Source organism: Panthera leo, chromosome C1 (genome assembly GCF_018350215.1).
Source record: "Panthera leo isolate Ple1 chromosome C1, P.leo_Ple1_pat1.1, whole genome shotgun sequence".
Lineage (NCBI taxonomy): Eukaryota > Metazoa > Chordata > Mammalia > Carnivora > Felidae > Panthera > Panthera leo.
In genome coordinates, this window is record NC_056686.1 from 213805358 (window position 1) to 213829622 (window position 24265).

The 24265-nt window shown below is 48.2% G+C and overlaps 1 protein-coding gene across 5 annotated transcripts in view; it reads left to right on the forward strand.

Moving 5' to 3' along the window:
* The window catches only part of DGKD (diacylglycerol kinase delta), a 124747-nt gene that overhangs the window by 8670 nt on the left and 91812 nt on the right, over positions 1 to 24265 (forward strand). The window contains exons 1-3 of one of the 5 annotated variants that reach the window (XM_042950568.1): positions 4165 to 4252; positions 8962 to 9075; positions 20068 to 20121. The exons of 1 other annotated variant lie outside the window; for it this stretch is intronic. Coding sequence is in view for 1 of the 4 variants with exons in the window: in XM_042950565.1 (XP_042806499.1) it covers positions 4097 to 4252 (156 nt within the window). In the remaining 3 variants the exon portion in view is untranslated. Of the gene's footprint in view, positions 1 to 4087; positions 4253 to 8961; positions 9076 to 20067; positions 20122 to 24265 lie in introns of those variants that run through there. 3 more of the 5 variants (XM_042950569.1, XM_042950570.1, XM_042950565.1) reach the window with 3 other exon arrangements.

The following is a 24265-nucleotide window of genomic DNA, read 5'->3' on the forward strand; positions in this document are numbered from 1 at the left end:
TTGGCTTGTTTAGAAATGTATGGGGGTGGTTTTTGGTTGTCACAATGCTTGGGGGCCAGGAAAATTATATGTCCCACAGAGAGAAGCGATGTCCTGCTCCAAATGTCAATCATAACCCTAGTTCAAGGTAAAATCAGATTATTCTCACATTTGGGTGCCTGGGTGGCTTAGTCGGTTGAGCATCTGACTCTTGATTTTGGCTCAGGTCATGATCCTAGGGTCATGGGATTGAGCCCCGAGTCGGGCTCCACACTCAGCATGGAGCCTGCTTAAGATTCTCTGTCTCTCTCTCTCTCTCCCCCTCCGCCCCACTCTCTCCAAGAAAAAAGAAAAAATTACCATGTTTTGAACCGCATCATTTATTCTAACATGGAGCGGGTTTTCCTGACAGGAGGTGCGTGCACGTCTACGTTGACAGGTCAAGAAAGATTAGGTTGGATGTGAAGTGTGTTATTACTGCCACCTTGATATGCCCTTAAGGTGGGGTAAACTCAGGGAGCTGCACATTGTTAGAGATGATTCACAGCGTGACTCATGCCGTAAAGAGGCACCGGAGGGAGTGTGCTCTTACAGGCACAGCACTTCAGGGGGGGCTCTCGGAGGGAACTGTGCTCTGCGGTCACCCGAGAACAGAAAACCTTCTTCACTCATCAGAGAAAAATATGCCAGAGTTCTGTTTCGCTGGTTGAGGAACATAGTACGATTCTTAACGAGCCGAATGCTCTTTTTTAAAAATACACCTTTTATTTTCAAGTCCTGTAGGTTTAGATTTACAGAAGGTTTGCACAGATAGGACAGTGAATTCCCCCACACCCATCTCCCTTATTACGAACATCTTCCACTAGGATGGCACGTTGACCACACTTAATGAGCCCATACTGACATGTTATTATTAAACTCAAGCCCGTTCTTTATTCAGACGTCTGTAGCTTTTGCCTCATGTCCCTTTCATGTTCCAGGATCCCACATGACATTCTGTCTTCCTAAAGGCTCCTCTTTGCTGAGACAATCTGTAGTATTTTCTCATGATTGTAGATACACTCCCATCCAGCCTCAGCTGCTACCTCCCAACTCACGTTCATGTCTGTGGCTTTCTACCTCTAAGATGATGGATTCTGGAGCCCACATGTCCCCTGAGCTTCTCTCGGGTGTAGGCAACAGCTCACCCAGGCACCTCAAACTCCGTTTGTTCAAAACCGAGTTGATCTTCACCTCCACTAGGTCTACTTGTGGTCACTGGGGACAGCATCCTCCTTGAAAGCCGTGTCCCCGGGAGGCATCCCTAATCTCCCGACTAGGGCACCCGCTCCCTTTCCATCTCTGCCGTGTGTCCTGCGTGTCACTTCCTCTCTCCACCACTGTGACCACGGCCTTGATTCTGCTCCAGATCAAGATTGCCTGGATCGGCGAATCGCTTTTGAATGCCCTCTCTGTTTCTAGTCTTTCCTCCTCTGGATCACTCTCTGTCCAGATAGATTTTCAACACCCTTCAGTGGCTCCGGTGCCCGAGGGACAGAGTCCTTGCTCCTGGCCAGCACAGAGGGTGCTCCGAGGCCAGCCACAGTCCACACCCTCCTGGCCTCCTCTTCTCACCAACGGCTGGCTCCCCTTGTCATTCTCTCAACTTGCCCGGGAGTCTTCTGCCTTGTGTCTTCCCCGGGAGAGTCCCTGCACCCCCTTACCTTTCTTCTCAAATGTCCAAACCCAGCTGGGGTCACCCCTCCTCCGGAGAGCCTTCCAACACCCTTGACGGCATTAATCATTTGTTCCCCTAGGTTTTGCACTTATGGATCACACTATTTGTAATTAATTGATACAAAATGACCAACCTCCACGGGGATGCGGGACGCCCTCTCCTCTGTGCCTGTATTGGTCTCAGTCTGCTTGGGCTGTCATAACAAAGTACTGGGGGGACTTCCATAGATATTTTTCTCACAGATCTGGAGGCCAGAAGCCTGAAGTCAAGTGTGGCAGAGCCGGTTTCTTCTGAGGCCTCCCTCTCTCCTCGGCTCGTTGATGGCATCTCTGTGTGTCTTCACATGGTCTTCCCTCTGAGCCTGTCTGTGTCCAAATTTCTTCTTCTTAGAAGGACACCAGTCACACTAGATTAAGGCCCATCCTAATGGCCTCGTTTTAACTTGATTATTTCTTTAAAGGCTCGATCTCCAAACACAGTCACATTCTGATGTACTGAGGGTTAGGACTTCAACCTATGAACGTTTGGGGGGACGCTGGCGGTGGGGGGGGGGGGGGGGGAGACACGATTCGGCCCAGAACAGGCCCTTCTCCCCTCTTGCTTTCTACGAGCTCCTTTGGGCCCAGCTTTGTGGGAGAGCCAGCCTGGAAGACACACGGTCCATGTCCAAACCCCGTCTCTTTTCCACTCCTTGGAAGACGTATCTGAACCCCAGGCCACCGTCTCCATCGCCAGAACAAGCCCAGCGAGCTTGCTTTGTGGGGCTGGTGTGTAAGACTAAAATCACTGCTCAAGTGTCTGGTGCGTGCTGGGCGGGCAGCGCACGAGGGCCATCGCTATCTTTGTGCACATCAGAACTCACGGTGAGGATGGAAATGTACATTTGCGCTGTCTTGTGTGGTAGCTGCTAAGCCACACACGGCTATCGTGGACCTGAAATGTGGCTAGTGTGACTGAGGAACCGAAAATTTAATTATAATGAACTGAAATTGAAATTGAAGTAGCCACATGTGGCCAGTGGCTATGGCACTGGGCAGTGCAGCCAGGGGCTCGGGGCCTGTCCCAGAGTGTTCCTGCATTAGGCCCCGACGTGCTCTGTCCTGGCTCTGCGTCCATTCCCCTGGCCATGTCCCTCCCCATGCTAGATGCTATTCTGTGTCCCCCGGTGGGGAGGAGGGGGTTTCACTTGTTTTGCTTCTGAAAAGTATCACCCAGAGGAGCAGGGGCCAGAGCATGCTGACCAGCAGGCAGGCCAGAGGCCCCTGAGTCTCTAGCAGCAGCCCTCTGAAAGCAAGGGGACAGTCACGCAGTCCCCTAAGGACTTGCCCCTCTCAGGTAGCACCAAGCTCTTTTCAAACACCTGTACGTCTCAAAGGGCTGCGAAAACAAGTGCATTCTCCTGCTCCCCCCAGGGAAGGGGTCCACCTACCGCATCTACCAGCCGGCAGCCCTGGTTAGCACCCAGGGCCTCTTAGTCACCTTTGCCTCCTGCCTCCACCTACTTCTGTGTCTACTTTATCTCTGCAGCCCCTCCCAATGACCCAGGCAGCCACCTGCCCTGATTACTTCAAAGCCTGGATCACAGGCTCCAGCTTTGTGACCCAGCCCCACCCAGGGTTAAAATCCCTTAAGGGCTTCCTGTTGCCCTCAGGACTAACCTCTTTATCGGGTTTACAAAGCTCTATCTGACCTGCCCACCCCCAGGCTCATCTCTTTGTGTTATTTTCCTCCCTTTAGGCTACAACTTCCTTTTTTCCTGGACACTTGTTTTCTTGCCTCCAGGCCTTTGCACAATCTGGTCCTTCCTCTTAGAACACAAATTCCCCCCTGTCCGGGATAACTCCTGCTAGCCTTTTCCTTCTCCTGGGCATCTTTTCTCCAGGAACCCTTACCAGCTGGAATTGTGTACCCCTCTTCTGGCATCCCAGAAGTCCGTCCAAGTACTTTCTTCTTTCTTTCTTGCATTCATGCATGCATCCCTCCACTCCGAATTGTTTATGGTGCAACTAACGACTAAATGCCAGACGCTGCTTCTGACGCTGGCGACAAAATGCAGGGCAAGACAGACACAGTCTCGGGCCTCCTGGAGATCACTTACATTCTTGAACGAAAAGACTGAAGATTTAAAAAAAAGTGACCACAGGAACAAAATGACGCAAATCGTGCCCTAGACAGAAAATAAACAGATGCTGAGACCAGGGGCCAGGGGACACCGCGGGTGGAGGCGGAGGGGCCGGAGCGCGACTCCATCTGCGGCTGCGCGCGTGACCGGCAGGGGGCGCGGCGGGGGGCGGGGGAAACCACCCAGTCTCGGCCCCGCCCCCGCCCGAACAGGCCCCGCCCTCCAGACCCCGCCCCCGGCCCCGCCCCCGCCCGCTGTGCGCGCGCTGGCCCGGCAGCATGGCGGCGGCGGCGGGCGCCCCTCCGCCGGGTCCGCCGCAACCTCCTCCGCCGCCGCCGCCCGAGGAGTCGTCCGACAGCGAACCCGAGGCGGAGCCCGGCTCCCCGCAGAAACTCATCCGCAAGGTGTCCACGTCGGGCCAGATCCGTCAGAAGGTGAGCCCGCGGCGGCGGCGGCCCGGGCGCGCGCCCCTCACGCCGCGGCAGCCCCGTGAGGCCCGCGGCCGGGCCCGAGAGCCGCCCAGGCCCGGCCCAGCCCGGCCCGGGGTCCCGCCGGGCGCCGCTGTCCGGGCGGAGCGCGCCCCACGGGGTAACGGGCCGGGCGCCCCGCCCCGCGCCGGGGCTGAGCGCGCCCTCCCGGCGGGGCGGCGGCGGGGACCCCGGGCCGGGGGCGCAGGTGGGCGCCGCGCGGGGCCGGGCGAGTGGGGCGGGGCGCCGGGGCCAGGGGCGCCAGCCGCAGTGGGCCGCGAGGAAGCCCCGCGCCGCGAGGACCCGGAGGAAACTGAGGCCTAGAGGCGGGGGGCGAGCGCCCCAGAAATGGGGGCTGCTGGCTGCGCCCCGCAAGCGTACGCTCCCCGAGCCCCGCGTTTCTGAGGACTGGCCAGGTCATTTCCCGCCGGGTGCTCTGTGGACTCACCTGTGGTCCCCCGGGAAATTCAACAGGACCCGGGTGTGACTTGACTCGCTTGTGTCTTCGTGCCCTAGGGGAAGGGATGCGCCTTCTGTGACCAGCTCACCCTCCCTCGGGAAAGCCGGGAGAGGGGGGCTTTCCCTGGCGGCGCACCCGCTGGGCACCTAACTCGGTGGAGAACTCCAGACGCCAAACACTCGCTTGCAGAAAGACGCATTTCCTTTCTGCGGGAGGAAAGTTGCGCCCTTTGTTTTCCCATTGCGGTTCCCGTTGAAAACTGCTTATGGTTTTTGCTACAGGTGAGCCCTCTCTGTTAGAACACGGCTGCCTGAGGCAGGTGGCTGGACAGGTGGCTGAGGGCATGCCGGGTCTGTGGGCAGCCGCGGCGGATCCAGCTGGCACAGACTCTCACCCTGCTGCAGTGCGCTTTTCCTCCGGGGCCAGTTAGGTTCAGCTGGTACTTTCACCGTGGGAGCCATTTCTTGCTTTACCTTTTGTCAGCCTTTGCTACTTGTGGTGGGGTAGTCTTTGGGCTTAGCATGTTACAAACAGGTTTATTGTATAGTGTTCCAGGTATTCCGCAAATAGGTGATTGAACCCCTCCTTTGTTCCAGATATAGCAGTAATGGCAATTAATTGTAAGGTAGCAATTCTTCAGTGCTTACCAGGCAAGGTGCCAGGCATTTTTCTTGGGTTAACTTTACAGCACTCTATGTGGGTTAACTCATTTAGTACTAGGGAGAACCCATTGAGTTGGGTGTTACCTATCATCCCCATCCGATGGCATTGGCCCAGGGAGTCACAGGTAATAAATGTGGATCTGGATCGGAACCGTGGTCAGGATCCCAAGATGGACAGTAGGAGTCTGGATCCTACCGTGTAGAAGATGGAACCTGTGCACGTGACAGTATGACATAGTAAGTCCTGTGGAAGCTCAGGGGACAGAGAATGCAGCTACCATGATCTTGAGAGAAAAAGTTTGCCAAGCTAATTGGGGAAGGAAGCGCTTTCCACATAGTCGACAGATACTGACACACATTGTAGCTGAAGGTGTAGGCACAGCTGGGAATGGTCAGAAGGTGAGTGGGTCAACTTGAGGGGGATTAAGAAAAGGCTGGAAAGGTAGATTGGGCTGGATTGGTAGATTGGGCTGGATTTTAAAGGGCCAACCCTGGAGTTGGGTTTTTGGCCTTGGGCAAGAGGGAGCCACTGAGGGTTATTCAGAGCATGGGAGTGACCAGTCAGATGTGCTTTTAGGAAGATCTCCAAGTAGCCCTAAATGATACTGATAAGAGTTGCTCTCCCCTGTTGTTTGGTCCTGGAGCATGGTATGTGCCCAGTGTGGGGTAGATCATATGATTTACAAGTGTGATTAAGATTAGATCTCTCAGAGATTCCAGTGTTTGTCCAGAATTCTGTTCTTTAGGAGGCATTCCCTCCCCCCCCCCCCCCATTTCCCAACACAATAGTTGCTGTACCTACCAGCTGTTGTGGTTGAGGAGGAGTGATGGGTAGAGTGTTAAAAATACACCCTGACGACTTGAGTTGCTGAATACAGTCACATCTGCTGTACAAATAGCTTCAGGCTAATTTTTCTTTCGGGTTGTTAGAGATTGCCTGAATGTGGGAAGTGTGAGGTTTTCTGTGTGCACTAGCTATCCGCCCCCCCTCCCCGCCCCGTTTTTTAAGCAGATAAGCCATTCAGAAAATTGCACTGGGATTATGTGGTGCATAAGAGAGATCCAAAATGGTATGGGGTATCGTTCTAGGTCTAGACGGGAAAGCTGAAACCACTTCATTTAAAACAGAGGGAATTCAATGTAGGGGGGTGGTCTCCCAGGCGGTGAAGGACTGGGGATGCAAACAGTGGGCAGTGAAGCAACCCTGAGATGAGGCAACAGGAAACCATTGTCACCCCTAAGCTGGAGGACAGGGGAGGGCATGGCATTTCAGGCTCCCCAGGAGCAACTCCCACCTGCCAGAGGCCGAACTGCCCTAGGTCATCTGGCCCTGGAGCCTTTGGAGGGCGCTGCTGCTGTCTAACCCCACCTGCCTCTTGCTTGGGAACCCCAGCGCATTCGGGATCAGCCCCCCTGCAATTCAGTGCAGAGCAGAAGGTCAAGGAATGGAACTGAGGACAAGCTGGCCCAGGACCAGAGCTGTATGTATTTCAAGTTTTTGAAATAGCAGTCCAGTGCTTCTCAGATTTTAATGTGCAGGCACATCCCCTGGGGATCTTGTTAAAATGCAGATTCTGGTCGAGTAGGTCTAGGGTGGGGCCTGAGAGTCATTTCTAGTCAACTCTCAGGAGATGCTGTAGCTGCTTCAGCCCAGGTCATGATCTCACGGTTTGTGGGTTCAAGCCCCACGTCAGGCTCTGTGCTGACAGCTCAGAGCCTGGAGCCTGCTTGGGATTCTTTGTCTCCCTCTCTCTCTGCCCCTTCCCTCCTCGTGCTTTGTCTCTCTCTCTCTCTGTCTCTCAAAAATAAATAAACGTTGAAAAAAAATTAAAAAAAAAAAAAAAAAAAAAGAGAAGCCTTACCAAAACTCCAAGTCAGTCTTTAGTTAATGAGGTTCTTTTAAAACTTTTCCCCGAGTCTTTAGCATACTGAAAACTTGATGAGGGGAGATTTGAGATGGTCATTTATTTAGCATTTCATGCATGTCTGATATTTTTAAAAGTTCCAACTGTCCCTAGCAAACACATCACTTCGTTTGTATTTCCTAACTAGTGCACAATAACGACTCCATAGGACCACATAGTTAAGAGTGGGAAAAAGAAAATGGAAGAAATAACACTGGTAAATTAATTCACCAGCTCATTATAGGTTATTTTGAAATTTGAGTAAAGAACAGTGTGATTCTGTGAAGTATATCAGTTAAGACTGAGTTTAATCTATTTCTAGGTTTTAAAAAAGTTAACATTGTTGGCTTTGTGCATGAAAGTGCTTACATCCCTGATTTCAAATTTAAACAAAGCGTTTTTCCCATTGTGAAATGAAAACTAGTAGAAATTAGGCAAAATGTAAAAGACTTAAAAACATAGCTTTGTAAAGATATGATTCACATACCATTCAGTTTACTCACTTAAACTGTATACAGCTCAGTGGTTTTTAGTATATGCGTGTTGTGTAACCATTACCACAGTCAATTTTAGAACGTTTCTGTCACCCCCAAAAGAAACACCATAACCTTTAGCATCTGTTCCTTATTCCTTCTCAACTCTGTCAACCTTAGCTGCTAATCTCCTTTCTGTCGTAAGGATTTGCCGATTCTGGACATTTCACATCCATAGAAGCATGCAGTATGTGCCTTTTGTGTCTGGCTTCTTTCACTTAGCGTAAGTGTCCAAAACTCGTCTATGTTAGAGCGTGTGCATTTGGGTTATTTCCACTTTTTGGCTAATCTGAATGAGGCTGCTGTGAACATTTATGTACGTGTTTCTTTGTGGACATATGTTTCATTTGTCTTGGGTATCTACTTACCACTACATTTGCTGGGTCACAAGGTAACTCTGTGCTTAACCTTTGAGAAATTGCCAGACTGTTTTCCAAAGTGGCCGTGCCATTTTACATTCCCACCAGCAGTGTGTGAGGGTTCCGTTTTCTCCAGGTCCTCAGTTATTACGTCTTTTGACTGTAGCCATCCTAGCGGGTATATGGTGGTATGAAAGGTTTTTAAAGCTCACGTGTGAGCCTAAACTTTAAGAGCCTAAACTTTGGTGTTGAGTGAAGTTGATTCACACCTGGCTCTCCCACTTACGAGACACGTGATCACAGGTTTCCAGACCTCCTCTCCTAAGACTTGGTTTCCTGATGTGAAACAGGGAAAATACCAGTAAATGTGAGATGTGTGTTCTTGAGCCTCAGTTTCCATATCTGCAAAATTGCAAAATAGAAAGGATAATAGTAGTTCTCAGAACCCTAAAACAGAGATGATGATAAGTCATAGAAGTAAATGGGACAGTCTGTGTCCACTTAGCTAGCATAGTGCCTGGTGTATGGTCAGCATTCAGTAAATGGTTTCTTTTAGGATTATTTCTGTCTTTTTGGTCATTCTCCCCAAACGCCTCCTCCCTCAGCTCAAGCTGGGTGATTCTTCGTCTCCAGCGGCCAGGAGAGCAAGTAAGAGTGAATCTGGCAGGCAATTAGCTATGCAAATCTTTCTTAAAAAATTAATGTATGGAATCCTAGTGGGAATATCATAGCTAGTCATTATTTTTCTTGTTTCACAGATTCATTTTTAACTCAGCAAATATTGTTAAGTGTGCTAGGCACTTGGGGTGCCTTACTGAACAACAACAAAAAACATTCCTGGAGCTAATAGTCTGAAGACAGGACCGACGTGGGTAAGATAATCGCGCAGTTAGTGTGGCATTATGATACTGATGAGCGTTAAGCAGGTGACAGCCAGGTTGCTTTGGGAGGAGACAATAGGGGAATTTGACCTGATACGGGAGGGTGGTGGTAGGGAGAGATGAGTGGGAAAAAAGTGACTTCTGCTTCTGGTGATGGTGGGCCAGGTAACTGAGCAGCTGTCTGCAGCTTCTGCTAATAGGAGGCAGCTGATGAGACAGTGCAGTAGCACAGGGCTGCGAACCAGGGAGGGTGAAAGTCTGTGGAAGTGAGCTGGCATTTGGGGCTGGCTGCTTTTTCCCCTGAGGTCAGTAATGGGGTCTGTAGTGGGAAGAGCGTCCCCTTAAAATTCATGTTCACTTGGAACATGAGTGATAGGAGTGTCTTTTGTTACTCATAATGAGCCCCATTTGGCTTTACCCGAACTTACGCTAATGAGGTGCCTCAGGGCGGGGCTGAAGTCATCCAAGATAGCTTCAGGATGGGAGCTGGTCACCAGAAAGACCAAACAAGTGATTCAAGATGTGAACTTTCAGCCTTACTCCCAACTTCTAGGAGCAGAGGGGGTTTGGAGATTGAGTTATAACAAAGGGATTCGAGGAGTTTCTGGGCTGGTGAACATACTAGCGTGTGTGCATGTGGGTGTGGGGCAGGGGCGGGGGCTGGCATGCCCAGAGAGGGCATGGAAGCTCTGCTCCTCCCCACTCCCATACTTACCCTGCACATCTCTTCCATGTGGTGTCTCTTTCCAGGTGTTCGTAGGACTGTGGAGCAAGGGGAAACTGACCTGCCGTTGGTGGGGATATTAAGTTGGTGACACCACGTTAGAAGACATTTTGTCAGTGTCTCTTAAAGTCTCTTAAAGAAATGTGTATCCTGTATTTCAGCAATTCCACTTGTAGGCGTGTGCATCTAATAGCTTCTACAAGCTAATGTACTTCAAGAGGCACCACGTACAAGAACATTACTAGTGTAGTTTTGGTAGTAGCTCAAAAGTGGAAAGAAGCCAAATGTCGGTCAACAGTAGAATGGATGAATAAATCATGGTATGTTCTTTCAAGAGAATACTATGCATCAATGAAAACGAACTGCTACCTGCTGCGTTAAGGATTAATTACAGCATTAATGTAGTCTGACCAAAAAAGCCAGACATTAAAGAATGTTATGTGTGATTCCATTTAGATCAAATTCAGAATGGATAGGATACTAAGGTGTTTAGTCTTGCCTGCCTGTGCCTTTAAGTTTGCATGCAAAGAAATGATTACCAGAGAAGTTTGCACAGTGGGAAGATATGGGTAGTGATTGGATGGCCCATGAGAGAGGGAGCTTCTGGAGTGCTGGTAGTGTTCTATTTCTTTCTTTTCTTTTTTTTAATGTTTATTTTTGAGAGAGACAGAATGTGAGTGGGGGAGGAGCAGAGAGAAAGGGAGACACAGAATCTGAAATGGGCTGCAGGCTCTGAGCTGTCAGCACAGAGGCTGATATGGGGCTCGAACTCATGGACTGTGAGATCATGACCTGAGCCACAGTTGGAGGCTTAACCGACTGAGCCACCCAGGTGCCCCAGCGTCTGACTCTTGATCTCAGCTCAGGTCTTGAGCTCAGGGTCCTGAGTTCAGGCCCCCTTTTGGGCTCCATGCTGGGCGTGAAGCCTACTTTAAAAAAAAAGACAGGGGCACCTGGCTGGCTCAGTCGTTAAACATCTGACTTTGGTTCAGGTCGTTATTTCATGGTTAGTAAGCTCCAGCCCCACACGGTGTGAGCTTGTGCCCCACTTTGGGTGAACATGAGCCCTTCTTCCGGTGAGCCCTGCTTCTGTCTCTGTCTCCCCTCCTCCCTCTGCCCCTCCTGAGATTCTGTCTCTGTGCCTCGCTCACTTGTGCTCTCTCTCTCAAAACAAAAACAAAAACAAAAAACGGGTGCCTGGGTGGTTCAGTCGGCTAAAAGTTGGCATCTGACTCTTGGTTTTGACTCAGGTCATGGTCTCAGAGTTTGTGAGTTCGAGCCCTATACTGCGTTCTGTGCTGATGGTGCAAAGCCTGCTTGAGATTCTCTCTTTCTCTCTCTGCCTCTCCTCCCCCCTCAAATAAATGAACATTAAAAAAAAAAAAAAGATTTAGGGGCGCCTGGGTGGCTCAGTTGGTTAAGCGTCTGACTCTTGATTTTGGCTCAGGTCATGATCTCACAGTTCATGGGTTTGAGCCCCATGTTGGGCTTTGTGCTGACAGTGCAGAGCCTGCTTGGGATTCTCTCTCTCTGCCCCTCCCCTGCTTGCTCTCTCTCAAAAATAAATAAATAAATATTTAAAAAAATAAAAGATTTCAGGAAGGAGCGAGACATAATCTGATCTATGTTGAAAAGGTTGCTCTGGCTGTGTTGTCGTTGGCCGAGTGAGTGCTGGTAGCCTGGGCCGAGGTTGTGGTGGTGGCAGTAATAGGGAGACTTAGTTGGATTTGACATTGTGAGAACTTGGTGATGGTTTGGTATGGGTGTTGGGGAAGAGGAGGCTTGTGGGATAACTGGAGCTCTTCTCTGACATAAGGAGGTCTGCTTGAGGACTGGTGGGGACCAGCTTTGGGATTTTGCCCTCACTGTGCCCTGCTGCAGTGGTACCCTGGATTCTTTATTCTCAACTATCCCAACTTTACAGCGGAGGGATGTAGGCTCAGAGCAGTTAGGTGGCTCGCCAGTGTGCCACCCAAGCCTTGTAGATTCCATACCACACCTCTTCCTACTGGGTCCTACCCAGCCCCTTGACAGTGGGGGTGGTTCCTGGAGGCTGAGAGAGGGAACAGTGGCACAGTGGGAGGGCCCGCTTAGCTCTGGCCACTGGCTTTCAGAGGTGGGGGGGAGCAGGAGAACCAATCCGAGAAGGAGGTGAGAAGCTGGTGAGGAAGAAGATGGAAGGGAGGGGAGGGGAAGAAGGTAAATTCCTGAATTCAGCACCCAGAGGTCCATCTGCACTATCATTATTGTTACTTTTGTATTTCCTTCCAGACTGTGTTTCTGGGTGTGTTTAATTGAGTTGGAATGAACGTATATGTAAGTTTCCACTTTCATGTTACAGGTATTTCTCGTGTTATTAAAGTCTCTTTATTCTTGGGGCACCTGGGTGGCTCAGTCGGTTAAGCGTCAGACTCTTGACTTAGCTCAGGTCATGATGTTGTGGTTCATGAGTTTTGAGCCGCAAGTCGGACTCTGTGCTGACAACTCAAAGCTTGCTTGGGATTCTCTCTCTCTGTCCCTCCTCCAGTTGCTCTCTTTGTCTCTCAAAAATAAATAAACATTAAAAAAATAAAATCTCTTTATTCTTATCCCTTGTAATGGTCGTACCATATATTCTATGAAGATAGAAGAGAGACAGAGCCTGACTTGGGGCTCAGGCTCATGAACTGTGAGATCCTGACTTGAGCTGAAATCAAGAGTTGGATGCTTAACCAACTGAACCACCCAGGCGCCCCACATGCACCGTGTTTGGTTGTTGTACCTCTTCAGACTCTCAGCTTAGAACAGCTCCCCATAGCCCCCTTCTCCCTCTCCTCCCCATTATGACACTGACTCTGTGAAGAGACCAGGGAAGCGGTCTTGTTAAACCTGTGTCTGGATTTGTCTGATTGTTTCCTTGTGGTTTCTTTGATCCTTTTATTTGCCGTAAACTGGAAGTGAGAGGTTTGAAGACTCGAATACGTTCGGGTTGATGTTTTGGGCAAATCTCCTAAATCTGGGATTCTCAGTGTCCTGTTAGGCTGTCCCCTCTGCTGTGTCATCATTTGCTTTATGTGGAGATGCTAGATCTTCCTGCTGAAAATGTAGATTTCCCTCTTTGCAGTTAGGAGGTAACCTGTGCGGTGCTTCCTGGGCACCGTGCAAATATCCTTTGCTTTGACAATCTACTCGGCTGCTTTCTTGAGCATTCATACATCATACTTGCCTGAATCAGCTACATTAAGAGTTTGCAAAATGGAGAGTTCCCCGCCCCTCCTGCCCCTTTCTGTCATTTCTTCCGTGTGTATCTGTTGGTATTCTGTAAAATTTACCCACTTCAACTGGGGAAGGACTACAGTTTCTCCTGGGGGGAAAAAAAAAGGCAGGGTAATTGCTAGATTCTGTTTAATTACCAATTTTCAAAGTAAGGATTCGGTAGAAGAGTCATTCCCAACAGAAGGCAGATGTTTTCTTTTCTCTCTCTCTCTCCCTATGGATTCACTATTTTTGTTCAGTGTTTTACAATCAGTCACAGTCATTCCTTTTGATGCTCAAATTGTCTACATTTCCCCAGGAGAGCCCCTTCAAGCTGGCTCTTTGGCCTTTGAACATTTGCTTGCTGTGTTGCAATCTGTTGTTTCATCTTTGGGCCGGAGCCCCGAGGTGGGGTTGTGGGGCACCGCGTCCAGTCTGGGCTGAGGGAGGCTGCTCTCCTCCCTCCTGTGCCTGGAATTTCGGCACATCAGCCTGGCAGGTCTTTGCTTTTCTTTTTTGGGTTTGTACTTCAGATTTTTGCATCTCTGCTTATTTTGTGTTCCTTTTGGATGGTTCTTATTGTAGGCCGATCTGTCCCTTTATCAATCTGTTGGAGAGCTTTCCCCTGTCTTTTCTTCTCTCCACTGTAGGCTACAGCATTCTGTGTCTCAGTTTTGTCTTGTTCATGACCAGTGACATTTTCTGCAGTGTACATTTTTCCCTTTAGCCCTTCACATGTGGGTTTTAATTCTGCTGGAGTGATTGTTTTTGCTTCCTTTTCTAATCATGGCCTGTATCGCAGCTTGTTGTACTTTAGTTTCATCATGTTCTCATTCTGGTGCACCCTGTCCTTGAAAAAACTTTAATTTTTTAATAGAGTCAGTGTCTTCCTGTAATCTTACAACAAGAAGCGCATATTTTCTAAAATGGTCTTCCGGTTTCTGTAATAAATTCATTTAGATTTATTCATGTGCATTATAGTGTAGCTTCAGCCTCTTACCTCCGCTTTTTTGTTTTGATTTATCAGTCCTAGAATGTGTTTGCCAGTCTACGGGTTTGAACTGCCATTAGCTGTGTGCTTGGCTGCCAGAGGGAATGTGAGTCCCGCCTGATATTGGCCACAGGTCCAGCGCTGTGCCTGCTGCTCTGGCCGGGCCATCCCTGCAGCCTCAGTCTGAGCAGTGAGGTGCCTTGGGTCACCTGTCACCCACTTCTGGCTGGCTCTGCTCTTCCTCATCTGAAGGTGATGGTGTCTGGGCAGTGGTGGTTTTCCTGAACCGGCTCCTCTGGCCCCACCATGGTGAGGTACACCCCGTGCTCCAAGATGAGCAGTGCTTTGTCCCTTGCGCCAAGATGGAAGAGGGATACTCTGATTCTTTTTATTTACCGTTTGACCATTTTAAATGTATACCATTCAGTGGCATTAGGTACATTAGCAGTGTTGTGCAGCCAGCACCACTATTTAGTTCCAGAACTTTTTCCCCTCCGGGAAACCCCTTCAACTCCATTGAGCAGTCACTGCCCATTCCCTCCTCTTCCCCAGCCACTCGTCCGCTTTCTGTCTCCATGGGTTTGCCTGTTCTGGATATTTTGTGTAAATGGAATCATATAACATGTGGCCTTTTGTGTCTGGCATCTTTCCATTAGCATAGTGTTTTCAAGGTTCATCCGTGTTGTAGCATGTATCAGGCTTCGTTCCTTTTTGTGGCCTAATAGTATGTCATTGTATGGATATGCCACATTTTGTTTATCCATTCATATGTTGATGTATGTTTGAATCACTTCTATTTGGCTGTTATGAATAGAGCTGCTATGGACAAGTTATTGTTTGAATACCTGTTTTCAGTTCTTTTGAGTGTTTATCCAGGGAGTAGAATTGCTGGGTAATTCTGTGTTTACCTTATTGAAGAACATCTGAACTGTTCATCTTACATTTCCAACAACACAACAGCAATAGAGAAGGATTCCAGTTTCTCCACGTTTGCCAGCACTTTTTTTTTTTTTTTTTTTTTTTTTTTTTTTTTTAAATAATGGGGCCATCCTGATGCATGCAAAGTGGTATCTCCTGGTATTGATTTGCATTTCCTTAGTGACTAACGATGTTGGGCATGTCTGTCTGTCTGTCTGTCTGTCTTTCTTTTTGTTGATGAGTGTTTTTTTCATGTGCTTCTTGGCCATTTGTATATCTTTGGAGAAATGTCTATTTCAGTCCTTTGCCCGTTTTTAAGTTGGGCTATCTTTCTGTTGAGTTGTAAATCTTTATATATTCTAAATATTGGACCCTTATCAAATCAGTGATTTGCAAATATTTTCTCCCCTTCTGTGGGTTCTCTTTTCACTGTCTTGATAGTGTCCTTTGAAGCACAAAAGGATTACAAATTTTGATGAAGTCGGCCTTATGCTTTCCGTCTCTTGTTTGTGCTTTTGGTGTCATATTTGAGAAATCCAGGGTCACGAAGATGTACTTTAGTGTTTTCTTCTAAGAGTGTTTTATCTTTTTATTTAGTCTTTGATCCATTTTGAGTTAATTTTTGTATGTGGTGGAAGGAAAAGGTCCAGTTTCACCCTTTCCCATGCAGATATTCCAGCACTGTTTGTTGAAGAGGACCACTCTTTTCCATCTGGATTTGGCCTCTCAAGCTACATACGCTGTAATACTTAAAATCAGCTATGAACTTCTCAGAATTGGTTGGTATTCTTGGACATTTTGGGTTGGTCTCAGTGGAGTTCATAGAGGGATGCGTGATAGAATCATTCTTATGGATGGTTATGAGACATTTACGTATTTGAAGGGTTTGAAAGGAAATATCTGTATTTCTGACTTTTTGTTATCCTAGAACTCTTCTATATTTCAAGTTTGGGAGTGCAGACTCATTCTTTATATGGCTTGGGAAAATTTGAAATACTCATCTCGTTAAGTCTAATTCCACTTGGTAGCCTTTGTATTTAAACTCTTTGATAAAGAGGGACTAGTACTCAGAAGCTGAGCGAAAAGGAAGTCAGAAATTGTTATCTCTTTTCTCTGTGTTTTCATTTAGTTTAAGAGGGCAAGTAAAAAACCCAGGTTTGTCAATACTGAGTTATGAGTCTAATTATCTAAGTGTATTTTTTTACTGTCGACTAGTCTTAATTGTCTAAGTGTATTTTTATATCCAGCCAGTGTTGTGTATGAGCTGGAATTGTGCTGTTTATAGAAACCCTGTAGCTTCTTCACCCTCCAGCAGCACATGTGGTGCAACCATTTGGGGAAGCAATTGGTGACATGTTTGAAAAACTCCAAGAAAGTCCCTACTCTTGACTCAGTAATTTCCATGGTAGGATCCTGTCCCAAGGAGGTAATCTTAAATATGAAAAAGCACAGAGGACGTTGTGTTTATTGCAGCATTAAACATAAAAATTGTAAGCCCAGAAGACACTCCAGTTTAACAACCCACTGAGTTAATGACCAGGGCTGACAGCTGTTGTGTGCTGGCACCCTGCACCATGCATAGGTGGTCTTACTTCATCTTCGGGAGTGTGAGAAGGTTGCCATGAGGTGGCCGAGTGCCCAGGCCACAGAACTGGGAAGTGGCAGAGCGAGTTGCTGCTCTTGTGCGTACAGCAGCCATTCAGGTGATTGAGGAAGGCAGTAATGTGGACAGTACTTTGTGATGCTGGGGAAACAGAGAGGCATTGTGTACAGAAGGCCATTCAGCTTTGTGCAAAACACCGTGCATGGGAAGTAAGATGAAGAAAGTTTCCAAACTAATGCCATGGATTGTGCCCTGATACCAGGGGTGGTGCAATTTGGATTATTTCTATTTCTACTTTTCTGAATTTCCTAAAATGAGCATTATTTTATACTAAAGGAAACAGAAACAGGGCTGTCCTTCAATTGAGAATTCCTGACACGGATGGTGTAGGATGCTGTGTGCTGGTAGCAGAAGATGGAGAAGAGTCTGTCCTTAGTCTCTTCTCTGGAATGTCCTGAAACACGGCTGAAACAGTTCCAACTCTCAGGATCAAAACAGATGAAGTTTAAGGAGCCAGATAATACAAAAGGGCATGACTTGCAAAAACATAGGATTTAAACTTCAGAGTATCCTAATAAATGTGTACATTATATGCAGTATCTTAGTGATGTTCCCCTTTGTTTAAACTTAAATTTTTTTTTTTTATTTTAGAGAGAGCACACGAGTGGGGGAGAGGTGGAGAGAGAGAGAGAGAGAGAGAGAGAGAGAGAGAATGAGAGAGAATTTTAAGCAGGCTCCATGCTCAGTGTAGAGCTTGATGGGGCTCAATCCCACAACTCAGGGATCATGACCTGAGCCAAAATCAGGAGTCAGATGCTTAACCGACTGAGCCACCCAGGCACCTCCCCTTTGTTTAAACTTTTAACTCCTGTGTTGAAAATAATGCTAAACTTATCTAAACAGAGAACTAAAGGTCTTGATATAAATAAGATTAAAAAAATTTAATTTTTAATTTTTTAATTTTTGTAAAGTTTACTTATTTATTTTGAGAGAGAAAGAAAGAGTGAGTCAGAGAGGAGCAGGGAAAGAGAATCCCAAGCAGGCTCTGCACTGTCAGTGCAGAGCCCGATGTGGGGTTTGGACTCATGAACTGTGAAATCTGAGCCGAAGTTGGATGCTTAAGACTGAGCCACCCCGGCTTTTCTAAAAATTTTTTATTTTAGAGAGAGTGAGAGTAAGGTAGAGGGGCAGGGGGAGAGAAAGAGAGGATCCCAAGCAGTCTCCATGCTCAATGCAGAGCCTGACATGGGGCTCAATCCCACGACCCTGGGATCACGACCCAAGCCAAAATCAAGAGTCAGATGTTCAACTGACTAAGCCACGCAGGTGCCCCTAAATAAGATATATTTTATTTATTTGTTTATTATATTTTTAAGAATATTTGAGAGAGCACGAGCGAGTGCACGTGTGCGTGCACGTGTGTGTGCAGGGGAGGGGCAGGGAGAGAGGGAGACAGAGGATCCAAAGCAGGCTCTGTGCTGACAGCACAGAGCCCAATGTAGGGTTCAAACTCACAAACTGTGAGATTATGACCTGAGCCGAAGTCGGATGCTCAACCGACTGAGCCACCCAGGCACCCCAAGATATGTTTTTAAAGAAGATATATTTTAGCCTGACATTGAAATTATTTCATATATGAAATGCTGTCAGTTTCTTAGATTTGTTCCTAGTTATTTCAGTATCCTTAAACATTAGAAAAGATGAACCAGAAATAGGATACAGAGCAACAAACACAAAAACAGATCTGGTCACAATATATTTGGAAAAGCAGGTCATTAAATAATTTGTGTATTACATAACCCCACTTTTCTGTTTTATTCATGCACTGAAAACACGAAGGATGTTATCGCAGGACGTCAGTGGCAGGTGTTAGCATGGCTGGGCTGAATGTTCTCAAGTGAAGAAAAAGCACTTCCCGTAAGCACGTCGACCGAGTTGGCTGCTTAACACGAGACTTTACTTCTACCTTATGTCTGAAAATGAGACAGAGGGGCTGTGGAACCCAGGGAAGGGGCATTTGAGTAGTGATGGTTATGACACGGCTTTATGTTTGTGTGGCGCTTTGCAGCGTGTGTGAGCCTTTCTCTCAGGGATTTCCTGCTCTGTGCAGCACCCCTGAGGTGGGATCGGCAGGTCAGGAACTGGGGTGTGGGGGGTGGCTGCCTTTAGCCCCGGTGGTACCGGCTCCGGGCCTTGCATTCAAGCCTCTGGTGTGTTTCATTCACGTCTGAGTTGCCAGAGCACCCTGTCTGTACCTCTAATGGAAATTTCCAAACATACACAAAAGTAAGGAGAGGGGTTTTAATCAGTCACTGGGTGTAAACAGTCGTCAGTGTTGTGTCTTTCATATTTCGTCTGTCCCCACCCCCGAGCCCCACTTTCTTCTGAGTATTTAAAGCAAATTCCTCTCGTACTTTTTACTTTGTAAAAGTATCCCTCTCTCGCTGCACAGTTTCCTTAAAGGTCAAGGGTCTTGTCTCTTTCATCATCATATTCCCAGCCGTACTCGCACTTAAGTGTTCGATAAATATTTGTTGAAACACAGAGTGCGTTTCATTCCACAGGTCCGTGGGGAGACGGGTTTTCCTCTGGAGGCTCACAGAAGCCAGGCGAGCCTTTGGTGCCTTGACTGAACCACAGCGTGTGTGTATTTGGAAGTCGCTCCTGCTGTTGGTGGTTGGGGTTGCCCACGTGGTGTGCAGGGGGGTGGTTGTGCCTCGACGTGCACGTTTGTCCACGCGCTCACCCCAAGAAGTGGGAGGAGCAGTTTATGACTGTAGTTTTAGTCTTACTTGTAAAGGCAAACAAACAAAAGAAAACCTTACCACAAGCATGCTTTTTAATCTTTTCACTTGATATTGAAATGTGGAGAGTTGAAATCAGACAGACATGGGTTTGAACCCCACATCTGTCCCTTCTCTGTGGACATAGGTCCTCTCTGGATGGACCTCAGTGTCTTCATAAGTGAGATGGGGTAGTAAGTGTTCAGTGCAGTGAGGATTAAATGAGATTCTGATAACTAAGTTCCTGTCCTGGTATGGAGTAGGCCCTGCACAGATACCGACCCTGTCTTTCTCTTCTTGCCTGGTTTGTGGCAAACGGGAGTGGGTGCGGTGTCTCTCTTGGGCGGGTTGTGTAGACAAAGTGGGGTCATCTGTGGAAGCTCTTAGACGGGGGCCATGAGAGCTGTCCGGGGTGCTGCGTCCGGCGGCGGCTGCCCCTTCTGTGTCCTTATACAATCACGTACCTTCCAGAGGGCTGGCTCACTTCCTTCCCCGTCTTGTCTGCTCTGTCCCTCCCCCGCCCAGAGGTAGCCACCTAACCATTTTTATTGTTTTATTATTTTGGTTAATTCTTCCACTGTTGTTTGAAAATTTAAAGATACTGTCTGCACATACTTGCCTTTAAGTTTTATCTCTGCACACACACACACATACACACACAGATATCCTTTTTACACAAATGTAGCATGCCCCCTATATGTACTACACCTTTCTTTTTTTTACTTCATAGAATCCATAGCTGTATTCCAAGCAGATTCCAAGCAGAGGAAGGATCTATCCAAAAGTAGGTGGCTACAAAGGAGCCGGTGTGTTTGGGTCGGATGGTTCTGGGGCTGAGGCAGTAGGCTCTGGGGTGGGTGGGAGGGATTGAAAAGAGCCTTGAAGGGCCACAGTTGGCTTCCCTCAAGACACAGGAAAACAAGGGGATGTTTGTGAGTGGGCCAGGGACGCCTTGGTTAGCGCAGGGTGCTTATCTGAATCCTCGGGGGAGCTTTTGCACTCTGTGGCTACCTGGTCCCCTGCTGGGGAGTGGCTGGCAGCGTTTCAGAACTTGCTAGGTGATGCTGCTGGTAGTGGACCTGAGAGGCAGCAGAGGGCTGGCAGCAGGCCGGAGGGTGCACGGTGGTAGAGAGCGGAAGGCAGGGATCCCCCCCACTGCGGTGTGCTCAGGCACCGCCGGGGCTCTTGTCTTCACATTCTGGGGATTTAGGAACAGTGGGTTTCATGAGTGTTCCGGGGGTTCTGACCCTGGTGGTCTGGGTCATCCCTGAGAGACACAGAGACAGACAATAATTTAAGCCCGAGGTGGGGATCCAAACTAAGCTGTGGCAGAGGGCCTGAAGATAGAGCGGAGTCCTGAGTGACTTTAACGAGTGGAGTCGGTACTGGGTAACCAGTTAGGGGCGAGGAGTGGAGGTGGGACGAGTGGCATATGCCTCATGCTTCTGTCAGCTTTGATGGTGCTGGTAAGAGGAAATACCGAGTGGTGGGAGCAAGTTAGAAAGTGAGGGGCTGATGAAGAGGCTGGTTGGATGTGAATCACATTTAGGGTGCGGGGCCTCGGAAACCTAGGGACACCAGTGTTTGGTAGCAGAACAGCCACTGATGGTGACGGAGCAGGAGCCAACTCAGCCAACCCACCTTTACTGGACAGGAGTGCGTCTGGCAGATTGATGATGCCTTAAGACCTACATCGTTTGTGCTTTTCTGCCTCACCAGCTGGCTCCCACCTCGGGGTCTCAGCATCGCTGCCACAGCTCTACACGCGGTGTCCGCATTCAAGACAAGAGGGAGGGGGAAGGGGGGAGCTGAAGCCACACGTGTTCTCACACATCAGTGAAGCAATTCGCAGCCCCCGCAGGATGTTCATGTAGGTCTATCTGACCAAGACCGAATCCTGTGGCTGGGGCTGGGGAAGTGTGCTCAGCCTTGTGATGTTGGTCACACTCGGTACAACTAGCCCGCTCAGAACTGAGACTGCGTTAGCTGAGAGGGCAGGGAGTTGGGGGGGGGGGGCATCCCGCAGTGATAGAAGAGCCCTCAGATTTAGGGGGTGTGGGTGTGGACACCAAGGGAAGGACAGATTGAGGAGCGGCTCCTTGGGGGGATTTGGGCATTATGCTTTGGGGCCGGCCACTTTTTGGCTTTTCTGCTTTGGCCCTTCCTCATATTAGTGGGACAGGAATGGGACATCTCCCTAACTCTCAAGTGACAGGGGCTTGGGGACATGGTTGCTTTTCATCTTGCAGGCAGTGCATCGAAGGAGGAAAGCCAGGGTGGTTAGTGGCAAAGAGGAAGTTGGGTTCTCTTGATTGGTAGAAAACAAGGCTGTCCTTTCTTCACGAGTTAGCGGTTTTGGGGTCTTTAGAAAACTCATGTGGGGCACCTTTGTGTCAGATTGTTGGCTTCAGATATGGGTTCTGGCTGTGCAGAGTTGGGAGCAATTCTCCAGCACAGCAGGTACCCATGTGTACCCAGCAGGTACCCTCTCTCTCCTGCTGGTTGCTGGTGCCGTGGAGACACCTAATGTGTATAATCAGTTGTGGCCTGAGGTGTGCACGCTTCCTCAGTTTCTGATAGGATGTGATAAGACCGGGTGGTAGTGAGTAGGGAGGGGAGTTGTAGGTAAGTGGCAGGTAGTTCCAAATCCGGATGAACTGGGATGGATTTGTGGGTGGTGTCTTGAATTGATGAAGGAATTTACCTTTGCTTACTTTGTTTTAAATCAGAGCTATCAGTAGACTTTTATGTTTCATTTTGCCAACAAATATTTTTTGCCTACTATGTAGGCCCTAGATTTGAATTACAGGTCTTCTGTCTACTAGTTATGTGGCCTTGAATGACCTACTTAATTCTTCAGACCCTCAGTCCCCTAATCTGTAAAATGGGAGTATTGTTACATACCTCTGAAGTTGATGTGAAGGTGAAAAGGTAAAAATGCCTTGCATGAACGTACTAGGTACGGTGGGTACTCACTCAGTAAGCATTTAAAAGAACCTCTAGGCCTTTGGGTTTGTGAACAAACCATACTGTTTATGGTATTCAGATACTATAAACCATAGAAGGTTCAATGTAAGAGTAAGGAGGCCTGATTGTTTCTTTGTGGTCTGTTATTAGCTGTTTAATTGTGGAGAAGTTCCTCAGTCTGTCAGTGGCTAGTTGTCTTGTCAGTTGGGATATTAGCATGTATTTGTTCTGTTAAGAAAGCTAATAGATACAAAAGCGCTCCAGAGAATTTCAAGTGATATGCAAATTTACGGCAATAACTTTTACTTACCTTTTTTTTTCACAAACATTTTATTTATTTAAAAAATTTTAAGTTTATTTATTTATTTAGAGAGAGGCAGAGAGAGAAGGAGAGTGAGAATCCCAAGTAGGCTCCTTACTGTTAGCACAAAGCCTGACACAGGGCTCAAACACACGAACCTTGAGATCATGACCTGAGCCGAAATCAAGTCAGACGCTTAACTGGCTAAGCCACCCAGGCGCCCCTCACAGAAACATTTTAATAGTTCTTTTGTTTATTAACTTTATATGGTAATAGCCCCACTTTTTTTTTTTTTTAACTTTGTGAATTTGGATGGCGTGGACTTAGTGTAATCAGGTTTATGTAGGTTTTTGCTGAAGGACTCAAAAGGCTTAAGGACAAATTGATGGCTGATGTGAAACATTTGGCTAGATTTTTCACTCTTCTTTTCTTTTTTTTAATTTTTTTTAATGTTTTTTTATTTATTTTTGAGACAGAGAGAGACAGAGCATGAACGGGGGAGGGTCAGAGAGAGGGAGACACAGAATCTGAAGCAGGCTCCGGGCTCTGAGCTGTCAGCACAGGGCCCGACGCGGGGCTGGAACTCACGGACCGCGAGATCGTGACCTGAGCCGAAGTCGGACGCTTAACCGGCTGAGCCACCCAGGCGCCCCAGTCACTCTTCTTTTCTTTATCCTCCCCCGCCTCGTTCCCCACCCTCCTTATTTCCTGGCCCGCCTGCAGCCCCTAGCCCTGTCCTCTCGGGCAGGCTGGCCAGCAAGGAACGTGTGGAAGTTCTTACGCTTACAGTGCGCGAGACGCTGATGGCGCCAGCAGAGCTCTGCCTGAGGTTTTACCTCTGTCCTTTTATTGACTTTGTTTTCCCCTTTCTTTCTACATACTAAAGAACATGTGTGTAAACGTCAGTGCAGCACAAACGCACGTGGTAAAACTGCACGTGTGGACCCAAGCTTTCAGCAGGGTATTGGGATGTCACCCTCAGGGCTCCTTTCTGTCCAGCCCGCTGCCCTTCAGCATCTCTCAGTCACCATTGGACTTAACCCTGGTTCATGCCTTCTGTCAGTTTACCGTTTGGCAGCTTCTTTTTCTTCGTTACCATTTTGCAGGGGTTCTTAGAATATTCTGGCTGTTGGCAGTGTCGCGCGTATCTTCTCCCAGCGTGTGACTTCACCCTTCCCTTTCTTTGTAAGGTGTCTTTGATGAACAGAAGTTCTCAGTTGGAATGTAGTTGGCTTTAGCAGTCTTACAGTTTGTGTTTAGTGTTTTTTCAATCCTATTTGAGAAATCCATCCCCTCTTCCACTGCCACCCAGTCCCAAGGTCATAAGGCAGTTCTCCTGTATTGTCTGCTGAAACTTCAAGTTCTGCCTTCTGTGTCGCATCTGTAGCCCCCACCGGGGCTGACTTGTGTCTGTGGCGTGTGCGGTAGAGGACTGCGAGCGTCCTTCCCTTTGGGTGACCTGCTGTCTTAGGCCGGCCACTGACTGGTCCCTCCTCGCCCCCCAGCTGGAGAAGCTGCTGCTGTCACATGTCACACTTTCCAATCTGTGAGCATCTGTTTCTGGGCTGTCCTGAGCCCCAAATGCTGCTGCTTCTCATTTGCTTTAAGGACTAGCCCAGGACACGTGCAGGTGTTTTGTTGTAGCAATAGCCTTGTTGGT